The 17,893-nt window shown below is 45.1% G+C and overlaps 4 protein-coding genes across 4 annotated transcripts; 2 read left to right on the top strand and 2 right to left on the bottom strand.

Annotated features, from left to right (window-relative positions):
• Window positions 1-2,822: 2,822 nt before the first annotated feature.
• On the bottom strand, window positions 2,823-4,293 carry LOC6035325 (pentatricopeptide repeat-containing protein 2, mitochondrial). Its single transcript, XM_001845488.2, has 3 exons — window positions 4,133-4,293; window positions 3,822-4,059; window positions 2,823-3,754 (listed from the first exon to the last, which is right to left on the bottom strand). Exons 1-3 carry the CDS (start codon window positions 4,176-4,178, stop codon window positions 2,875-2,877), a joined length of 1,164 nt encoding a protein of 387 aa, XP_001845540.2. The 5' UTR covers window positions 4,179-4,293; the 3' UTR covers window positions 2,823-2,874.
• Window positions 4,294-7,586: 3,293 nt separating this feature from the next.
• On the bottom strand, window positions 7,587-12,882 carry LOC119769345. The gene is made up of 3 exons (XM_038261375.1): window positions 11,822-12,882; window positions 9,837-11,735; window positions 7,587-9,678 (listed from the first exon to the last, which is right to left on the bottom strand). The coding sequence occupies exons 1-3, from the start codon at window positions 12,880-12,882 to the stop codon at window positions 7,587-7,589; spliced, it is 5,052 nt and encodes a 1,683-aa protein (XP_038117303.1).
• Window positions 12,883-14,339: 1,457 nt separating this feature from the next.
• LOC119769344 (tigger transposable element-derived protein 4-like) lies at window positions 14,340-15,555 on the top strand. The gene is made up of 2 exons (XM_038261374.1): window positions 14,340-15,091; window positions 15,536-15,555. The coding sequence occupies exons 1-2, from the start codon at window positions 14,425-14,427 to the stop codon at window positions 15,553-15,555; spliced, it is 687 nt and encodes a 228-aa protein (XP_038117302.1). The 5' UTR covers window positions 14,340-14,424.
• A 905-nt stretch (window positions 15,556-16,460) lies between these two features.
• Window positions 16,461-17,881, top strand: LOC6035324 (decapping nuclease DXO homolog). Its single transcript, XM_001845487.2, has 2 exons — window positions 16,461-17,115; window positions 17,278-17,881. Exons 1-2 carry the CDS (start codon window positions 16,572-16,574, stop codon window positions 17,865-17,867), a joined length of 1,134 nt encoding a protein of 377 aa, XP_001845539.2. The 5' UTR covers window positions 16,461-16,571; the 3' UTR covers window positions 17,868-17,881.
• The last annotated feature ends 12 nt before the right edge of the window (window positions 17,882-17,893 follow it).

Here is a 17,893-nt window from a genome sequence, read left to right as displayed (position 1 = left end):
CGATCGTTTTGGGCATTTTGATCATTTTACTCGTTTTGATCATTTTGGTCATTTTGATCATTTTGATAATTTCGATAATTTTAATCATTTTGGTTATTTTGGTCATTTTAATCGTTTTGATAATTTTGATCATTTTTGTCGTTTCGATCATTTTGGTCATTTTGATCGTTTTGGTCATTTTGACCATTTTGGTCTTCTTGATCATTTTGTTTGTATTGGTCATTTTGATCATTTTGGTCATTTTGATCATTTTACTCGTTGGTCATTTTGATAATTTTGATCATTTTAGTCGTTTCGATCATTTTGATCGTTTTGGCAATTTTGACCATTTTGATCGTTTTGGCATTTTGATAATTTCAATAATTTTAATCATTTTGGTTATTTTGGTCATTTTGATCGTTTTGATAATTTTGATCATTTTTGTCCTTTCGATCATTTCGGTCATTTTGATCGTTTTGGTAATTTTAACCATTTTGATCATTTTGGTCATTTTGATCGTTTTGGTCATTTTTACCGTTTTGATCGTTTTGGTCATTTTGATAATTTCGATAATTTTGGTCATTTTGATCGTTTTGGTCATTTTGATCATTTTGGTCGTTTCGATCATTTTGGTCTTTTTGATCGTTTTGGTCTTTTTGATCGTTTTGGTCAATTTGATCATTTTGGTAATTTTGATCATTTTGGTAGTTTTGATCATTTGGGTCATTTTGATCGTTTTGTCGTTCTGGTCATTTTGATCGTTTTGATAATTTCGATAATTTTGATCATTTGGTTATTTTGATCGTTTTGATAATTTTGGTAATTTTGATCATTTTTGTCATTTTGGTCGTTTTGGTAATTTTGAACGTTTTGGTCATTTTGATCGTTTTGGTCAATTTGATCATTTTGGTCTTTTTGATCGTTTTGGTCAATTTGATCATTTTGATAATTTTGATCATTTTGGTCGTTTTGATCATTTGGATCATTTCGGTCATTATGATCGTTTTGGTCATTTTGATCGTTTTGATAATTTCGATAATTTGGTTATTTTGATCGTTTTGATCGTTTCATTCGTTTTGATAAATTTGATCATTTTGGTCGTTTCGATCATTTTGGTCTTTTTGGTCGTTTTGGGAATTTTGGTCGTTTAGGTTAATTTGATCATTTTGGTAATTTTGATCATTTAGGGCATTTTGAACTTTTTGGTCATTTATATCGTTTTGATCATTTTGGCCATTTTTATCATATTTATAATTTTGATCATTTCGATCATTTTGGGCATTTTGGTCATTTTACTCGTTTTGATCATTTTGGTCATTTTGATCGTTTTGGCCATTTTGATAATTTCGATAATTTTAATCATTTTGGTTATTTTGGTCATTTTGATCGTTTTGATAATTTTGATTATTTTGGTCATTTTGATCGTTTTGGTCATTTTGACCGTTTTGATCGTTTTGGTCATTTTGATAATTTTGGCCATTTTGATCGTTTTGGTAATTTTGACCGTTTTGATCGTTTTGGTCATTTTGATAATTTCGATAATTTTGGTCATTTTGATCGTTTTGTTCATTTTCACCATATTGATCGTTTTGGTCATTTTGATCATTTTTGTCGTTTCGATCATTTTGGTAATTTTGATCGTTTTGGTCTTTTTGATCGTTTTGGTCATTTTGGTCGTTTTGTTCAATTTTATCATTTTAGTAATTTTTATCATTTTGGTTATTATCGTTTTGATTATTTGGATCATTTTGGTCATTTTGATCATTTCGGTCATTTTGATCGTTTTGGTCATTTTGACCATTTTGGTCGTTCTGGTCATTTTAATCGTTTAGATAATTTCGATAATTTTGATCATTTGGTTATTTTGATCGTTTTGATTGTTTTAGGCATTTTGATAATTTTGTTCATTTAGGGTATTTTGATTATTTTGGTCATTTTGATCATATTGATTATTTTGATCATTTCGATCATTTTGGGCATTATGATCATTTTATTCGTTTTGATCATTTTGGTCATTTTGATCGTTTTGGCAATTTTGACCATTTTGATCGTTTTGGCCATTTTGAAAATTTGGATAATTTTAATCATTTTGGTTATTTTGGTCATTTTGATCGTTTTGATAATTTTGATCATTTTTGTCGTTTCGATCATTTTGGTCATTTTGATCGTTTTGGTCATTTTGGTCGTTTCGATCATTTTTGTCATTTTATTCGTTTTGGTAATTTTGACCATTTTGTTCATTTTGATATTTTGGTCGTTTTGATCATTTCGGTCATTTTGATCGTTTTGGTCATTTTGATCATTTTGGTCGTTCTGGTCGTTTTGATCATACAGTCGACTCTCTGGCTGTCGATCTTCTCGATATCAATAATGCTCCATGTACCGATGAATTCTTCAGTCCCTTCAAACTGCATACTTCGATTGTCTTTATTCCTAGATATTTTCTCTTGCTTGAAGGATCTTTTCCTCGACGGTCCCTTGAATTCTATTTGCTTTAAATATCTATTCTGGTTGTCAATAATTTTTCTTTCTCATGGCTTACATAGACATTTTTCTTTGAGAAACGAAGCTTTAAAGGGTGTTTGACATTTATTTGTTTTTGTTTGCTGGACGTTGCCATGATTCTTTCCTATAGCTGGTTAGCAAGAAAAAACAAATTTCAATCGAGTCTTCATTTTGCATCGTTCTGTAAACTGATGATTCTCTTCCTCGACGGTCCCTTGGATATTGACAACCGGAGAGTCGACTGTATTTGCTATTTTATTTATTGTGGTCATTTCGGTCATTTTTGGCAAGTTGCTTCAGTGAAGTCATCAATCAATTAAAAATAATCCACACATAGGTTCAGTTTACCACATTTATTATCGCCACTTTCTACAAACTACCACGCGCACTCTAACTCATCTCCGCCAGCCCGGGACGCGTAAACCTCGACCGCTGATTCTTGGGCACATAGTTCCGCAGATTCTGCGACCCACCGCGACTCCGGTAGCTGTCCGCCAGATTGCTCGCGTTCGGATCCTTCTTCTGCGCGGTCGATGCAATCTCCTGACACAGCAGTTCGTCCAACGTCGTGTCCGTTATGTGGCCGTTCTTCTCCAGATACTCCAGCATGCGGGAAAGATCCTGGGGCAGCTCCGTTTTGGTCGCACCTATCGCCGCTTCAACTTTCGCAATCACCTCCCGGCAGAAGGTTTGCTTGCGCTCGAGGGGGCCGCCGATTTCCAGCACCAGCCGGAAGATGGGGACAATGTCCTCGAGGCGTTCCATCGCGATAAGGGCGAGGATCTTCAGCTGTCGGATCGTTACGTAGTTGCCCTTCGTAACGGTGCCGACGATCTCCAGCGCGATGCCCGGCTGGTTCTGGTTCAACGCTAGCGCGGCCGCGTACGCCGTTGCCTTCCTCATCGGGACGTGGCCAACGGCGTTCAGCTCCTTCCACAGGTCCATCGCGTACTGGAACGCCTCCGGGGTGTTTTCCTTGTGGCACGCGGCAAAGGTCAGCGTGATCGAGTGCTTCGGGTAGCGGCCACCCTGCACCTGGCGACTCTTGACCAGGTCGAACACCTGCCGCACGTCCGCATAGTGGCCCCGTTCGAAGAGCAGATCGCCCAGGATTTGGTACGACGTGAGCTGGTCGAAGAATCCGGCGTACTTTTCGTCCTTGAACAGCTTCAGCGCCAGGGCCGGGTCGTTGAGGACGTACAGGGCCCGCATCACCACCGGTCCGAACACGTAGTTGCCAAAGCGCAGCTCCTGGGCCTGGGAGTTGTATCTGAAAAAGATGAAAAAAAAAATGTTAAAACAAAATTCGTTTGAAACCCGTTCAAAAATCAACTCACTTTTCCAGCATATCGACCAGCAGCTGTTTGTCCTCGGGCGTATCTTCGGCCAGGTGGATGATGTTCTTCAAATCCTCCGTAAAGACCATGTTCGTGGCGGACGCCGCCACAAACTCCTTCATCTTGCGCTTGAAGTTGTCCACATTGTGCAGGTGCTGGGTGCGCGTCTTCTCCCGGTAGCTCCGGTACCCATCTAGGCCCAGCACCGACGCGGAGTACAAACTGCGGGACGTGTTTACTGTTTTTTATTGAGCGGGGAACAAAAAATGATTTAATGAAGGTTTTAGAGTATAGCGAGCATTTTTGCTTACCACAGTTTGACTGTCGCACCAAGCTGATTAAACTATTTCGCAACATTATATTTTATTTGGTGTAATTTTTGAAATTTTGTGAAAAAATCTAATTCAAAGTCACTTTTGATCCGGTTCTTCGATTTGTTTGTCAAAAATCACATAACACTTTGACATAACCTCACACGTGCACCGCGTTTGACGTTTCTCTGTCGGGCTGACGGTGAGTTCCTCCACACTGAAAAATGTAAATACAGTCGACTCTCTGGCTGTCGATCTTCTCGATATCAATAGGTCTATTCCCGTACTGCAGAATTCTGCAATTCTGCACAAAAACGGCAGCAGAGCGTTTCCGTACTTTTCTGCAACAAAAGTAACTTTTCTCTCAGGTAGAACTTCTGCAGTGAGAGAGGTAGAAGTTGCAGCAAAACCGTTCCCGTACTTTTCTGCAAGCTCTCTCTTCTCTTTCTTGTTGAAAAGCTACTGCAATTTGGTGTGATGGATGTTGAGTACACGCTTACATAAAAGTGGCAAGTTGGGTGAAATTATGCATTTTATTATTAGTTGCAATAAGTTTTATGTTTTATTATTACTAAATTGAAGTAGTTTTTTTGAAGGGACGTTTGTATATTTTGAATTAATGGATTTTGGGGTAGTTTTTTTAAATGTCTGATTTTATTGAGAACGATTTCAGGCTTAGTTCATTATCATATAGCGATTTTTTTAGTGTTAATATTTTAACTTGACAAAAAAAGATAACTAAAGAATAGGCTAAATATTATCGCGGGCGTTAATAATTAGAGTTCACGCGCGGTGATACGACCGCAGGATAATGGCCGCATGACAGCCGCAGAACAAATTTTTGGCTGTTGTCAAAGGTTGCCTTGAGTTTTCAGCTGACTTTGGAAAATATTCAAAACAAACCAAGTTGACAGCCAAATCAACGCAGAATTTCAGTTCAACTTGCTGATTTTTACACTGCGGTAGTTAGGCGGCAATAATCTCCTGTCACTCACAGCGATGGAGAAACGTGATTTTATCTCGCAATAAGCAATATGTGTGTTTAAATAATAAGTAAATTTAATTGGCAAATAATACATTGTACCTAAAACGGTACTACCAATTTGTATTCTTATACGAACCAAAAAATTCGATATAGTTTTGTCGAATTCTTCTATTTTAAGAAATTTAAATTCTAAAATTCGGAAATTTTTAAATGCTGCCATCTTGAATCATAAAAAGTACAATTTTTATTGGAGTTATATTTTAGGTTAGAAGCTCAGATTAGAGGTTTTAGAGGTTGGAAATTTTGACAAGTTCTTCGGGAAATAGAGTACTAATCTCGGTACTAACTGTTTCTATTTTTTGAATATCTGAATTTTAAAATTTTTGATTCACAGAATTTTAAAACTTTACTTATTTTTGAAATTTTTTAGTATCTTTAATTTTCTTTTAATTGTAGCTTTTGAATTTTTGGTGTTCTGAACTCTGAAGTATTCAAACTTTTGATTTTTGACATAGGACTATGTCTTTACTTACTATATTGGGGGGCCAGTTCAGAAATTCGATCCAAAGCGTCACTTTTAAGCGTTAAAAAAGGGGACATTTTGAACGCTTATATCTTTTTTCCCTGTGAATCAATCCAGATGGTTGGACCACCAATCGAAAGAGGAAGACTTCAGCTATTGTTAACTACATAGATAGTCTGACTAAACATAGTTAAAGCACTTAAAACATGCAATCAAAATGAGTAATTTTTCAATACAAATCGGACAAATGACCAATCAGAGCGAGCGTATGCATTCGAGACCGCGCCCCTTTTGTGCCGTTCTCCGGCTGTGCCGCTATTTAAGCAGAAAATTTCGCAAAAGCAAGTCACTTTGGAACGAGCACTTGAACTGTGCACGTCGGGCCGGCGCGGAGCAGCAGCAGCAGCGGCCAATAGAAGAAGAGGACCAGCAACCAGAAGGAAGAACCACCGGCAGCAGAAGGAGGAAATTCGAGCGAAGCGGACGGCGTGGAAGTCGCTATGATGCGGCGGTTCTCATGAAAAATGGCCAATTTGACAGTGGTGAAAAAAAAACTGGAGTGGTCGGTGCCCTCGAAGCAGGTTCCCCCGGTGCCTGGGGGGACATTTACAGAACCATACGAGTAGTGGCAATATGGGTATCAAAATTCATGGTTTTTGATACTGAACATGATAATGGCCATTTCGACAGTAGTGGCCACAACCTGGAGTGGCCAGTACCCTTTAAGCAGGTTCCCCCGGGGCCCGGAGGACTTTTTACAGAACCATACGAGTTGTGGCAATATTGGTATCAAATTTCATGGTTTTTGATACTGAACATAATAATGGCCATTTCGACAGTAGTGGCCACAACCTGGAGTGGCCGGTGCCCTCAAAGAAGGTTCCTCCGGGGCCTGGGGGGACATTTACAGAAACATACGAGTTGTGGCAATATTGGTATCAAAATTCATGGTTTTTGATACTGAACATAATAATGGCCATTTCGACAGTAGTGGCCACAACCTGGAGTGGCCAGCACCCTTTAAGCAGGTTCCCCCGGGGCCCGGAGGACTTTTTACAGAACCATACGAGTTGTGGCAATATGGGTATCAAAATTCATGGTTTTTGATACTGAACATAATAATGGTCATTTCGACAGTAGTGGCCACAACCTGGAGTGGCCGGTACCCTTTAAGCATGTTCCCCCGGGGCCCGGAGGACTTTTTACAGAACCATACGAGTTGTGGCAATATTGGTATCAACATTCGTGGTTTTTGATACTGTACATGAAAATTGACATTCCGACAGTAGTGGCCACAACCTTGAGTGGCCGGTGATCTCAAAGCAGGTTCCTCGGGGCCTGGGAGGACATTTACAGAACCATACGAGTTGTGGCAATATGGATATCAAAATTCATGGTTTTTGATACTGAACATGAAAATTGACATTTCGACCGTAGTGGCCACAACCTGGAGTTGCCGGTGCCCTCATGGAAGGTTCACCTTGGGAGAACATTTATGACAATTTTGCCGACAAATCTATAAAACAAAATAAAATAATGTTATTTCAGATTTCACTCTCGATTTCACTAGCAATCCAAAAACACATTCAAATTGTTTGGTCCTATGTCTTTCGGTTATGTCTCTGACATACTGTTTAACGTAGAACTTGGACTTGGTCGCTGAACCCGGAACGGACACGAAATAAAACACGCCGGAATAACTAACTAACTTCCGCTTTTATTCTTCCTTTTGCTTCGCGTGTTAAAACAAGACTGATGCTGATGAACGCCGATTTTTCTTCTTCTTGAACCTTCCTTTTGTTGCTTGCTTTCTCGAACCTTCCATCCGCCGTTAACGGCGCGCCAAACCACAGCTGAACGAGATGCGCAGGGTTGTGCATCACGCTGGTTGGGGAAATATGGCAGTGCAACCAGAACATACTCCCCCACCTTGAGGCACCTGTGCCTCAATCAGTTGGTAGTACACAGATCTTTTGAACGGGGCGCAAGTACTCCGCTTGACCTCGTCGCAGCGTTACCGTCCGGACAACTCCAGATGCGTCCGGGTGCAGCTTCACAATCCTGGCCAACTCCCACTGAGTCGGCGGTGCGTTGTCGTTTTTGACCAGCACCAGCTGATCCTCCTTTACGTTGGTCTCGGTCGTCCTCCATTTCGTTCTTGGCTGCAGGTGAGCGAGATATTCATCCCGCCAACGGCTCCAAATATCCGTCGTATGTCTGTGTACCAATTGCCACTTGTCCAAGCGATTCATCGGGAGGTGCTGCACACCTGGTTCCGGGATGAGGTTTAGCGGTTGTCCAACTAAGAAGTGACCAGGTGTCAATGCTTCGTAGCTATCCGGGTCCGCTGAAAGTGGGCACAACGGACGTGAATTGAGGCATGCCTCTACTTGCGTCAGCACCGTTGAAAGTTCCTCAAATGTAGCTGCGTCGGATCCTAGCACCGCGACCAGATGCTTCTTTGCACTCTTTACCGCGGCCTCCCAGAGCCCACCACGGTGCGGTGCTGATGGTGGATTGAACACCCATTTGATGCCCAAATTAGTCAGGAACCGGTTAGCAGCTACGTTGTGCTTCTCCAGCGCACCTCGGATCTCCTTCAGCCACGTGTCTGCTCCCACGAAGTTTGTGCCGCAGTCGGACCACATCTCGTTCGGGTGCGAACGCCTCGATACGAACCGCTTCAGTGCGCCAATGAAGGTGTTGGTAGATAAATCACTGGCGAGTTCCAAATGGACGGCCTTTGTGGCCATGCACACGAAAACTACGATGTATCCCTTTGTGGTCTTTACGCCTCGCACGCAGGATGCGTGAACCTTCACTGGACCTGCGTAATCCACGCCGACGTGCGCAAATGCTCTAGTCCCCATCACTCGAGTCACAGGCAGGCTGCCCATGAGTTGCGAAGCCGTCTTTCCCTTGAGCCGCACGCACCGGGCGCAACCTTGAACCGCTTGACGAACAGCTGCTTGGAGTCCAATCACCCAGTACTGTTGGTTGACCGTAGCTGTGAGAAGTGTAGGTCCGGCGTGCAGGTTTCGCAAATGTAGTTCTCGCAGCAACAGCTCCGTCACCTTGTGGCTGCCCGGCAAGATGATGGGGTGCTTGACATCGTACGGATGCGAGGAGTTCTGAAGCCGCCCTCCTACTCGCATTGTGCCTTGGCCATCAAGAAACGGATGAAGAGCAGACAGCTTGTCCTTAGCCGGGAGTTCTTCGCCTTTCAGTAGCAGCTGAATTTCCTTCTCGTACGCGCCGTGTTGTGCAAATCGAGCCAACTGAGCTTTCGCATCGTAAATTTCGTTTGGGGACAGACCTGGTTCCAAGTTTGCATCTTCAGACTTGAGTGCCAACAGAAAACGATTGACGTACGCCAGTGTACGTACAATGAGCGTGTAGCTCGACCGCCGTGCCAACAGCCGTGACTCGATGCTGTAGTCCGTTCGGATGACCATTGCAGTACTGTGCAACACCTTGAGCTGGCGGGTTTCCAACAGGTCCTCGTCGTCTATCGGTTCGAGTGGTACGTTCTTCCAGCTGTCATCCTTCGAGTTCATCTCCTTGGGTCCATGGGGCCACATTGGGTGCGCTACCAGCTCAGCTGGGGTGAGCCCACGAGAGGCGCAGTCTGCCGGGTTGTTCTCGCTTCGCACGTGGCTCCAGCGATCACGTGGCAGCACTTCGAGAATGGCCGACGTACGATTGGCCACATACGTCTTCCACTTGCGTGGGTGCGCAGATAGCCAGTGAAGAACAATGCTGCTGTCCGTGTATGCGTAGAGTTCCACCTCGAGATGCGAAAGCGCCGCAACTATCGCCAGCATCAGATTTGCCAGAAGAGTCCCACCGTTTAACTCCAGTCTGGGTACGCACACTTGGCGTATCGGCGCCACCTTCGTCTTAGCTGCCAGTAGGTTCATCTCCGCTTGTCCAGTTTCGTCAGGTTCCCTCGCATACACCACCGCCGAGTACGCCGCTTCCGATGCATCCGAAAACCCGTGCAACTCGATCTTGCCGTCCTTGTTGGGTGCGAATCGCCTGATGCGTATTTGTTCCAGGAGGTGTAGCGTCTCCTTGATCTCCTTCCACGCTGGTTCAACAGTAGCAGGCAGACCATCGTCCCAAGAGAGTTCGCAGAGCCACAAGTGCTGGTACAAAATCTTGATTTTGATGGTCACGGTGCCAGCCATCCAAACGGGTCAAACAACTTGGAAGAATCCGAAAGTAGTTGTCGTTTGGTGTTGACACTGTTCGGGCTGAGGTTGACCTTGAACGAGAATTCGTCCTCCTTGGGATGCCACAAAATTCCAAGTGCCTTGACCGCGTTCGCTCGTTCGTCCAGTTTCACCTCAACCGGCGTCTGGTCTGTCTCCGCCGCGTGTTGAAGTAGCTCCGGGCAGTTAGTGGTCCATTTCCGCAGGTGGAAACCAGCGGACTCCAGAATCTCCACGACTTGGCTCTTTAACTCCTTCGCCCGCTGCACCGTTTGTGCTCCGGAGAGAAAATCGTCGACGTACGTGTCCAACTCGATCTTCTGGGCCGCCTCCGGATACTTGAGTTTGAACTCGCTGGCTGCTTGCTTCATCGATTCGATTGCTAAGTACGGAGCGCACTTGGTGCCGTAAGTAACGGTGCACAGCCGGTAGTGCTTGATGGGTTGGTCCTCCGTTTCGCGGAACACGATCCGCTGATAGTCCCGGTCCGCTGGATGCACCCACACCTGTCGGTACATCTTTTCAGCATCTGCCGTAAACGCCACCTTGTAGGTTCGAAAGCGCAGAAACACAGAGAACAGCTCCTGGTTCACGTTAGGTCCTGCAAGCAGCCTGTCATTGAGGGACACTCCGGTCGACGTTGCACAGGAGGCGTCGAAAACCACTCGCAATTTTGTTGTCGTGCTGTCCTTGACGACGGCGTGGTGAGGTAGATAGCAACACTTTCCAGCTTCTACTTCCACCTCGTTCGCTGGCACCTCTTCCATGTGCCCCAGGGCCTGGTACTCGGTGAGGAAATCGGAGTAAAGCTTGTGGAACTCCGAATCACTCCGGAAACGCCTTTCCATTGATCGCAATCGTTTGATGGCTGGACCCAGCGATTCCCCAAGCGCCGGTTTCGACTCGTCAAACGGCAATCGTACGATGAAACGTCCATCTTTCTCCCGTGAAAGCGTGGACTTGAAAAACTCGGCGGCAGCTTCTTCAGATGGAGTAAGTTGCGCCGGTTTCGGAATCTCTTCCTGCTCCCAAAACATCCGCAAGGTGCGATTGATGTCTAACTCTGCGTGAAGATTAACTATCGAGACGTTGGCTTGGATACGATGCGTGTAGATGGCTTGATTCCCGGACACAATCCACCCGAAGATTGTGTTCTGCGCAACAGGAACCCCTCCGTCGTCCTTGACTTGCCCCGGCCGCAATAGAGCAAGAAAGACATCACATCCCAGGATCAAATCGATCGGCCCCGGACGCTGGTACGCCGGATCAGCGAGGAAATCTTGAACATCTCTGTCCAAGAGGCTTGGATGCACCTGGCAGAGCTGCGTTGGGAGTGTGGACGTCAGTTTCCCCATGACGTAGGCCATCGTCTGTAGCACGCTTGTGTCGTCGAACCGGTTGGCAATTTCGAGCTTCACCACTCCTCGCGTTGTTCCAGCAGCTTGTTGCCCCATACCGGTGACCGCCACCTTTCCGTTGGCACGTGGCAGTCCGAGTTTGCTAACGCAGGCCTCCGAGATCAACGATGCTTCTGAACCGGAATCGACGAGTGCCCGTGCTTGAATCAGACGGCCGTCAACTCCCCGAATGCGGATGATGGCTGTGGGCAGAATGAACGCTTTCCGTGGCACATCCGCTGGCACTTGCGCCACCATCGTGACGACAGGATCGATCGTGGAGTTTTCTTCCGTTGCGCTCTCGTTCACCACTTGTCTCACCGTACTTTTCGGGCACAACAACGTGTGGTGACGCTGTTTGCAGTCCGCATTCCGGCACACTGATTTCGAACTGCAGGACTTGGCAATGTGTGACGATCGCAAACAGTTGTAACACAACTTTTCCTGTGCCACCAGATCCCGTTTGCACTGCAGGTCCATCTTCCTAAATTCGTCACACTGGTACAACGGATGTTCTTTGGAACATTTCGCGCACTTTTCCTCCACCGCCGCCGAGTATAACGACTGCACTTTTTTTCTCCGACGGCGGTTTCTTCGTGGTCTCCTTCTTGGGAAGAACGTTCGGCGACACCTTCCTCGAAAACGCTGAGCAGGTTTCCAGCGCATCGCACCGGTTGCCCAAAAATTTCAGGAAGTCGTCCAACGAGGGGGTTGTCCACTTCGACAATACGTTGCGCCCACAGTGAACGCGTTTCGTCGTCGAGCTTTTCCAGCAGAATGTGGATAAGCCACGGATCTCGTGTGTTGAACTCAGCTCCAAGTGCGTTGAGTTGACGCACGACCTCATCGGAAGTCGTGGCGAGCTTTCGAAGTTCGCCAGAAACTGCTTCTTCCACCGCCGGTTGTTCCACGAACTCTCGAACCAAGGCAAATACGGTGAACTTTTTCTTGTCGTAGTAGTCCTTGAGCGCTGTCCATGCCTCCTCGTAGTGGGCATCGGAGATCGAGTACCGGCCTACTAGCTGCTGCGCGAACCCGTCCACATACGAGACCAAGTACTGCATCTTCAGCGACGGTCTCAAATCGTTCCGGTTGTGAATGGTCGTGGTGTAGATATCTTTGAAAGAGCTCCAGTGCTTCCGTTCCCCGCTGAACTTTGGCACGTCGATCGCCGGAAGTCTAACATTCGGTACGTTGTTCCCCGCCGGCTCCAGATTTCCACCTGCATTCCCCGAACGCTCCATCATGGTACGCTGAGTGTTCAGCAGTAGTCGCATCGCTTCGCGCAGTTCGCCGTTTCCATCGATCACCGTGTGGCCACTATCCGTAGAACCTGTTTCATCCGGATTGTTGTCAACGATGTACTTTTCCAAAAGATTCCGTGCGGCGTAGTACGATTCGTTAAATTCCTCCCGATAGTCGTGGACTGAGGCAATGACCTCCGGATTCTCTTGCTCCTGTTCGATGCTCTCCTGTGTCTGCCGGAACTTTCCGGCGAGTTCTTTGAGCAGCTCCAGCCGATCCGTCGCTTCTCCAATGGATGCTTTCCGTTCGCCGAGCTTTTCGGCCGCTGCAAGCTCCCTTTTCACCTGCGCAAGCTGCGCATTTCGGACCCGTTCCAGTTTGTCCATGTTCACCGGTTCCCGACTATCCGGACTTGAAGGACCATATGTTTAACGTAGAACTTGGACTTGGTCGCTGAACCCGGAACGGACACGAAATAAAACACGCCGGAATAACTAACTAACTTCCGCTTTTATTCTTCCTTTTGCTTCGCGTGTTAAAACAAGACTGATGCTGATGAACGCCGATTTTTCTTCTTCTTGAACCTTCCTTTTGTTGCTTGCTTTCTCGAACCTTCCATCCGCCGTTAACGGCGCGCCAAACCACAGCTGAACGAGATGCGCAGGGTTGTGCATCACGCTGGTTGGGGAAATATGGCAGTGCAACCAGAACACATACCATCTTGAACTTTTTTATTTAGAATTTCAAAATATAAGAATTCTTAAGTTTAGGAAGTTTTAAGTTTTATTTTATTTTTGTTTTATTTAGAATTTTTAAAATTATGATTTTTTTGATATTTTAAACATTTTTAAATTTTTAATTTTTAATTATTTGTATTTTTCAAGCTTTGAACGAGGCTTTGAATTTGTGTTTTATTTATTTTTCTGATATAAATAGGAGCATTTTTAAATTTCTCAGATATCAGATTTTTTTTAAGTTTCTCAATTTGAAAATATAAGTTTTTTTGTAAATATTTTTAATCATGAATTTCTAAATGTCAATGTCCATGTGTAAAACGTACCTGCATCTCTCACTATTTTTACCTAATGTAAAAGTTTTGAATAATTTCTAATGTATAATTTCATCCTAAGCATAATTAATTTCTAGTTACCAAATAAATGGTACATGCTTGATCTTTCAAATAAAATGTTGAGTTGAATAAAAAATAATGCCCCCGTTCTAGAGGTAAACTCCTTTCAATTACTATTTTTCTCAATCCCTTTATTTTAATGTTTTGAAATAATTATCGAGAAATTAAAAAGAGAGATGTGAGCCGGTAACATGGAGTTAAACTTTCGTAACTGTCATGGTAAACTTCACAGTAGCTTGACATAAAGTTTAACTCCATGTTGCACTTTTAATTTCTCGATAAAACCTTAATACCCAGTTTGAGTAAATCTACTCAACTGTGTACAATATTGCAGAAAAAGTACTGGAACGCGCTACCCAGGCAAAATTTTTGCTGCTTCTCTTCTTGCAGAACTTCTGCAAAAGAGAGAGATGAAGAGAGCGAGCTGAAAAGTACGGGAACGTGCTGCAAAAAAGTGACTTATGCTGGCTGCAGAATTCTGCAGAAGCTGCAGAAATTCTGCAATTCTGCAAGTACGGGAATAGACCTAATATTGCTCCTGCTGTCAATAAATTTTTCAGTCCCTTCAGTTTGCATACTTTGATTTTCTTCATTCCTCAATATTCTCTTTTGTTCGACGACCCTTTTCCTCGACGGTCCCTAGGAACATGATTGAATGAAAATTATATTCTGGCTATCGATATGGTTACGTGTCATGGCCTCCAATGATGTGATTATCTAGAAGCGAAGTTTTACGAACATAAGTTTGACGTTTGTGCTGTGTTCCGGTTCGAAGTTGTCTCCATCTCTTATCCCGAAAATGTCGCCCCGGCCAGATACTCGGAGGAAACTAACGGTTTTGACCGTTCACGAGCGGATGAAGATTATTGAAAAGCACGCAGCTGGCTGGAAGATCGGTGCAATCTCGGAAACTTACGGCGTCCCTCAAAGCACCGTGTCCACTGTCGTCAAAAACAAGGAGAAGTGGATTGCGATGCAAGACAAGGGCAATCTTCGAAAGCCACGAGCCGTCTCGAACGAACGCCTTGAAAAGGCCATGAAGCTGTTTGTCCAACAAGCGCGGGAAAACAATCTGCCGCTTTCCGGGATCATGATCCGTGAAAAAGCTAAGGATTTCGCCTGTCAGCTCGGCATTACTGAGTTCAAAGGAAGCGCCGGCTGGCTCTCAAAGTTCGCAAAACGGCAAAATCTTGCGTTCAAGAAGCTCTGTGGCGAGAGTGCCAGCGTTGATACGAACATGTGCGACGACTTCAAGCAGAAAACGCAGCCGGATCTGGTTCGCGGCTACGATCCGAAGGACATTTACAACGCTGACGAAACTGCCTCGTTCTATAAGTGCCTCCCCGATAAAACCTACACGATGCAGAGTGAGGCGTGCCACGGCGGTAAATACTCCAAGCAACGAATCACCGTTTTGTGCGCCACCAACATGGACGGCTCGGATAAGTTACCGTTGTTGGTGATCGGTAAGAGCAAGAAGCCGCGTTGTTTTAAAAACGTGAAATCTCTCCCCGTAATTTACGAGAGCAACTCGAAAGCCTGGATGACTTCACTCATATTTGAGAAGTGGTTGAACGATCTTGACAGGAAGTTTGGAGAAGAGAATCGGAAGGTGCTGATGTTTGTCGATAATTGCACCGCTCATCCTAAACGCCTTCAAGACAAGCTGATAAACATCAACTTGCAGTTTTTCCCGCCCAACGCGACTTCAGTGCTGCAACCGTTGGACCTTGGAATCATAAAGAATCTTAAGCATTACTATCGCTACTCTTTGGTTAAGCGCAGATTGGATGAAATGGAGCAGAAAAAGGTATTTTTTAAATATTGAATGAAAAAATGTATTTAACTTTAACTTATTTAAAGGATTTCTCCGACATAACCGTTCTGGATGCGATAAAGTACATGTCCAGGAATTGGGCAGCGGACGTGAAACCGTCCACTATCGCCAATTGCTTCGCCAAAGCCGGATTCGTCTGTCCGGATGCTGATCAACAATGGAATGAAGACATCCAGGAAGATCTCCCCACCATTACAGATGATATGATGGCGCACTTGTCCGAAGGTGTCTCATTTTCGGCGTATTGCAATGTTGATGACGATTTGACCACTGCTGAGCTGATGTCGGACGACGACATTCTCGAATTCGTTACTGAGCCAAAATCAGTAAACGGGGAAGACGTCGAAGATACGGAAGACGACCCCAACAGCCATTGGAAGTGACCAGCAGCATGGTTCGTAACACGCTGGGCGCTATGAGCAACATTCTGGCGGCTACTGAAAATGTTCCTGCTGAAATGTTTGGAATTTACTATGCGCTTGAACAGTTTCTTCAGCAGAAGTACTGATCGATTTGTTATTGTTGTTGCTTTCTGAATTTATGAACGATTAAATAATATAACTAAGCTTATTATTCACAAAACAAGAAGCAGTTTTATTTATAATTGAATGCGACCTAAGAATACATCGAAGATTTAACTAAACAATTAATTACCTTTGACTTTGTTTTGCTGACAGCTGTACTCCACTTTGCACATTTACAGTTTTAATCTAGTACTCATTTCGCACTGGTTCTATAATTTGATAACTCTTTTCCTCGACGGTCCCTTCAATATTGACAGCCAGAGAGTCGACTGTATTTGAAATATTTTTATCGTTCAATAAGAATTTCCGTGAAAACTATAAAAAATATGTGAATTTCTTGAATAATTATTTATTTTTACAACTTTTAATGACAATTTTTTAATATAAAAATAAAATAATGATTTTCCAGTGTAAAAACATCGCAATCACATGTCGATGAGTGACATCGCACATCGCATCTGGTGAGTTCCGCATTGTTTACAAACAAATTGCGCACGGAGTTTCACGAATGTGAATTTTTGTTGTGATTTTCACGGTATTCGGTTGTATTTTCCATTTTCTAGTGAGTGTAAAAGTGTATTAAATATGCCACAAACGGATCTCAATCCGGAATTCTCCGTAAACAACACCAGGGCGTTCCCCTCGCTAACGCAACCAAAGATCGTGGGCAGCTTCAGCGTCGACGCCGACCGGCGGTACATTCCCACCGGGGACAATCTCAAGTACCTTGCACTGCCAAAGCCCGGATCGAATGGTCGGATTCACCTGGATTTGAACGAAGGTTTCGAGGTGCGCCAGCCCAAACCGGCCTCCGCAAAGGATGAGCAAATTGACCACCTGCTGCGGTTCATCGTGGACAACCTGAACCGGGGGTTCCGGGAGCGTGACCCCGAGGCGGATCGCACGCTTGGCACCGACTTTGTTTGCTTCCGCGGGCTGCTCCGGATGGTGATGTGCACTCCGTACGAGCGCCGAACCGGTTGGATCATTCTGGCCACCCGCTACCGGGGAACCATCTATCTGTGCGCCAAAGACACGCCGGAAAAGATCCGGGAAGAGGCCAGCCAAACCGAGCAGCAAAAACGGTTCTGCTACTACGGGTTCAAGTTTGAGCAGCACGTGCTGAGTGGTGAGTTACCCTTGTGAGAGAAACGCCAAGCTAGGCTCCGCCCCTTTCATGAGCGCCTGTGGTTTTTAGTATAAAAGTGTTCGATTTCGGGAATGTTTCATCAGTCTTGCATGAGCATTCGAGCGAGGAGCATCGGATTTCAAGATGTTTTTCTTTTTTTAGACGAACCCGACCAAAAACCGGACACAACCGCCCCCGTAATTGAATCGGAAGAATTCTGCGCCATGTTCAGCGCAACCCTAGAAGGCAACCGGGTCCTGTACGGTGCGGAAATGGACGGCGTGTTCCGCACAGATCCGCTCGACAAGCGCCACCTGATGGATGCTGCCCTGCTGAACCGGCTGGAGTTTGTCGAGGTCAAGGTGAAACGGCGCGAGTCGAACCAAAGGCAGGTGGACAATTTTTATCGGTTTAAGACGCGCAACTGGTGGTGCCAGAGTTTCCTGGTGAACATTGGCCGGATTTTCGTAGGGCTGCGGGACGATCGGGGCGTGGTGGACGAAATTCGCGAGATGGGTCTGAAGGAGCTGGACCGGGACTCGCGGCAGTACTGGTCGGCTTCGGTTTGCATGGCGTTTTGTTCGCAGTTCCTGGCGATGGTCAAGGACACGATGGCGGGGGTGGACTGCAAGGGAACCGTGTATCGATTCGAGTACGACGCCAATCGGTGTCGGAACGTGACGTATCAGGTTTTTGAAGGCCCGAACGAGGAGTCGTTCCTGCCCGGGTGGTACTGCTCGGAAGTCAAATAAAAGAGTAAAGTAAGGGATTATTTTTT

The sequence above is a fragment of the Culex quinquefasciatus genome, chromosome 3 (genome assembly GCF_015732765.1).
Source record: "Culex quinquefasciatus strain JHB chromosome 3, VPISU_Cqui_1.0_pri_paternal, whole genome shotgun sequence".
NCBI lineage: Eukaryota > Metazoa > Arthropoda > Insecta > Diptera > Culicidae > Culex > Culex quinquefasciatus.
This window is presented reverse-complemented; position numbering and strand designations above follow the sequence as displayed.